At 45.4% G+C, this 2,614-nt stretch overlaps 1 protein-coding gene across 1 annotated transcript; it reads left to right on the top strand.

Annotated features, from left to right (window-relative positions):
- The first annotated feature begins 267 nt into the window (after positions 1-267).
- On the top strand, positions 268-1,967 carry LOC147623736 (uncharacterized). Its single transcript, XM_086820345.1, has 2 exons — positions 268-425; positions 643-1,967. Exon 2 carries the CDS (start codon positions 652-654, stop codon positions 1,651-1,653), a length of 1,002 nt encoding a protein of 333 aa, XP_086676471.1. The 5' UTR covers positions 268-425; positions 643-651; the 3' UTR covers positions 1,654-1,967.
- Positions 1,968-2,614: the final 647 nt, after the last annotated feature.

Here is a 2,614-nt window from a genome sequence, read left to right as displayed (position 1 = left end):
ACATCGTGGCAATGGCCTCATATTCTCAGAGTGACGGAACGGAGTTAGTCTCATAATCATCTTTATAGTGACAAATTATGCAACAAATCAACTACAGTTTCAGGTTTGGAGTGTGTTATGCTTTAGGAGGAAGTAAACGGCAGGCCACGACTACAAACTTTTTGTTTTTAGTTTGTGTTGGTTTCACACATCCCCTGTACCCACTATGATACTACTCCATCGGCAAAATAATGTGAGAATGCTTTATCTTTATTCGTAGTTGGAGAATATGTTCCCATGCGTGCTAAAGAGAGTTCTTGTAGCCCATTCTTAAAAGGACTAAAGGGACTACCGGGCAGATTCTGTGGTCTTTGTTTATAAGGATGCCTTCGTCTCTAGTTACCGCATGATTGTTGTAGTACCGACGCCCTATCATCAACAAAGCTGTAAGTTATGGCCTCCAGATATTTCTTCCCTTACAGAGAGAGAGAGAGAGAGAGAGAGAGAGAGGGGGACGATAGCACTGAACTCTGAGCTCAGAGGTGGAGTGCTAAGGATTGCACAAAAAGCTATAAGAAGAAAAGAGTTTTAGAAAGAGAGAGAGAAAGAGAAAAGTAAAGCACTCGACTAACAAAATATTGAATGGCTTGGCTGGTGTAGCAGATTATCAGCATGGCTCAGAAGGAGGCTGGCCTTCCACGCTATGTGGCGTTCAAAGGCGTCAACAACAAGCTGTTAATGGTCTCGCCAACGGCAAGGACACCAATGCTAGAATTCTATGCAGACGAGGAGTTCTTATACGATAAGATGATGGTGCATGAGGTGCAGGTGGTGGATGCAAAGGCAGGCACGGTAGCGATCAGGTATGTGGGCAACGGCAAATTTTGGCAGGTCTCCGACGAGAACCCCTACAGGCAAGATGTGGTGATGGCCAACTTTGTGGGAGTTCCAGGAGCCAGCTCGACTCCAAGAGCCCTGTTTCTACCGGTGCAGCTGGACAAGGAGACCATAGCGCTCAAGAGCGTGTCTGCGGGCCGCTTCTGCGAGCGGGTAGGGAAGGACTTCTTGGTTCCCCAACCGGAAGCCATTTCCCGCAGTTCGAGGCTGGTGTTGAAAGACCCAGCCCTCTCACACGCTCTTGAGAACATAGTGTACCACGTCGACAAAGCCAAAATCTACAACCGTCGTTTATTGGCTCTCGTCACCCAGGTGGCCACAAACCACTCGTCGCTGCCGGGGCAGGTCTCGGTTGAGCTGGAGTACAACAAGGCCTCCACCACCAGCTGGAGCAACTCCATCACCACGCAGCTCTCGGCCACCTTCAAAATGAACGCAGGCGCACCATTCATTGCCGAAGGCGGCATCGAGATCTCCGCAAGCGTGTCGCACACGATTACGTGGGGCGGGGAGACCAGCGAAAGCACGACGGTCAAGTCCAATTACACCGTGCCAAATGTTCCTCCCGGTGCCTCGGTCAAGGTCACGGTCCAGGCAGAACAAGCTAACTGTGACGTGCCCTTCTCCTACACTCAGCTGGACACACTACCCGACCTCGGAGTGCAAAGGAACAACTTCGCGGATGGCATCTTTCGCGGCGCTAACATGTTCAACTTTTATATCGAGGCCACCGATCTTCACACCTCCAAGGTCCTCCGTCGTGTTAAGGCAGTGTAGTTGCTCACATAATAGCAGGTGGAGCTGACTATATGAAGGTGGCCATATATCTTACAAGGTCCTCCCTCGTGTTAAGGCAGTTTAACAGCTCAATTTATAGCAAGTGAGCTGACTATATGAAGGTGGCCATATATATATATATATATATATATATATATATATATATTACTGACTTCTAAAATAAGTCGAAATACACTTCTCTACGTGTATAGTTATATAGATGTTTATGTAGCATGCTATCTGTAAAGCTTTTGAAAACAGACAAAAATTATGTAGCTATTTTGTCCCATGAGAGAATAAAGAGGAATTAACTATCCCAAATGGTGATGTGGAGTTAAGCGTCGCGCAGGAATTTTTTTATGTGATAAAATATATTTCCAAGTGGGTTCCCATATGGCAAAATATATTCCTGATAGAATTACATCACGGACCATATCAAGTTCTAAGGGATTCAAGATAAAGGCCACAGGATTTATCCTGTAGAGCAGAATCTCAAATCTCGTAAAGCAGAGTTTGAATGGATTACCACCTTTCATAAACTGGGAAAGGGAGGAATGGCTCTGGGTCTGTCCCCTAAATGTACTCCTAACATATTGAGAGGCTACAGGATAAAGGCCACAAGATTCTTAAAACAAAGTTTGAATATGTCCCCCTCCATGTCCTAACATATTGAGAGGCTACAAGATAAAGGCCACATGATCTATCCTCCAACAAAATCTCAAATCTCTTAAAGTAGAGTTTGAGTGGATTACCACCTTTCATAAATCGAGAATGTGAGGAATGTCTTTGGGTTTGTCCCCCTCAAAGTTCTAACATAATCAGAGGCTACACGTCGACCCTCCAAATAATTGGTATCCAGAAAGCTATAGGCTCCCTACTACTACATAGTTATTTCTATGAATGGCCCTAATTCTTCAATTTTAAGAGCAGAAATTTGGAGTTCTCTACTCCAATTGCACAA

The sequence above is a fragment of the Cibotium barometz genome, chromosome 26, assembly GCF_041138505.1.
Source record: "Cibotium barometz isolate CiBa-2024 chromosome 26, ASM4113850v1, whole genome shotgun sequence".
In the NCBI taxonomy this organism is placed as follows: Eukaryota; Viridiplantae; Streptophyta; class Polypodiopsida; order Cyatheales; family Cibotiaceae; genus Cibotium; species Cibotium barometz.
The sequence above is the reverse complement of the archived record's forward strand: the minus strand, read 5'-3'. Positions and strand labels throughout refer to the sequence as shown.

Coding starts and splice junctions, on each gene's coding strand:
- LOC147623736 (XM_086820345.1), top strand. CDS start 652: ATGGCTCAGAAGGAGGCTGGCCTTCCACGCTATGTGGCGTTCAAAGGC.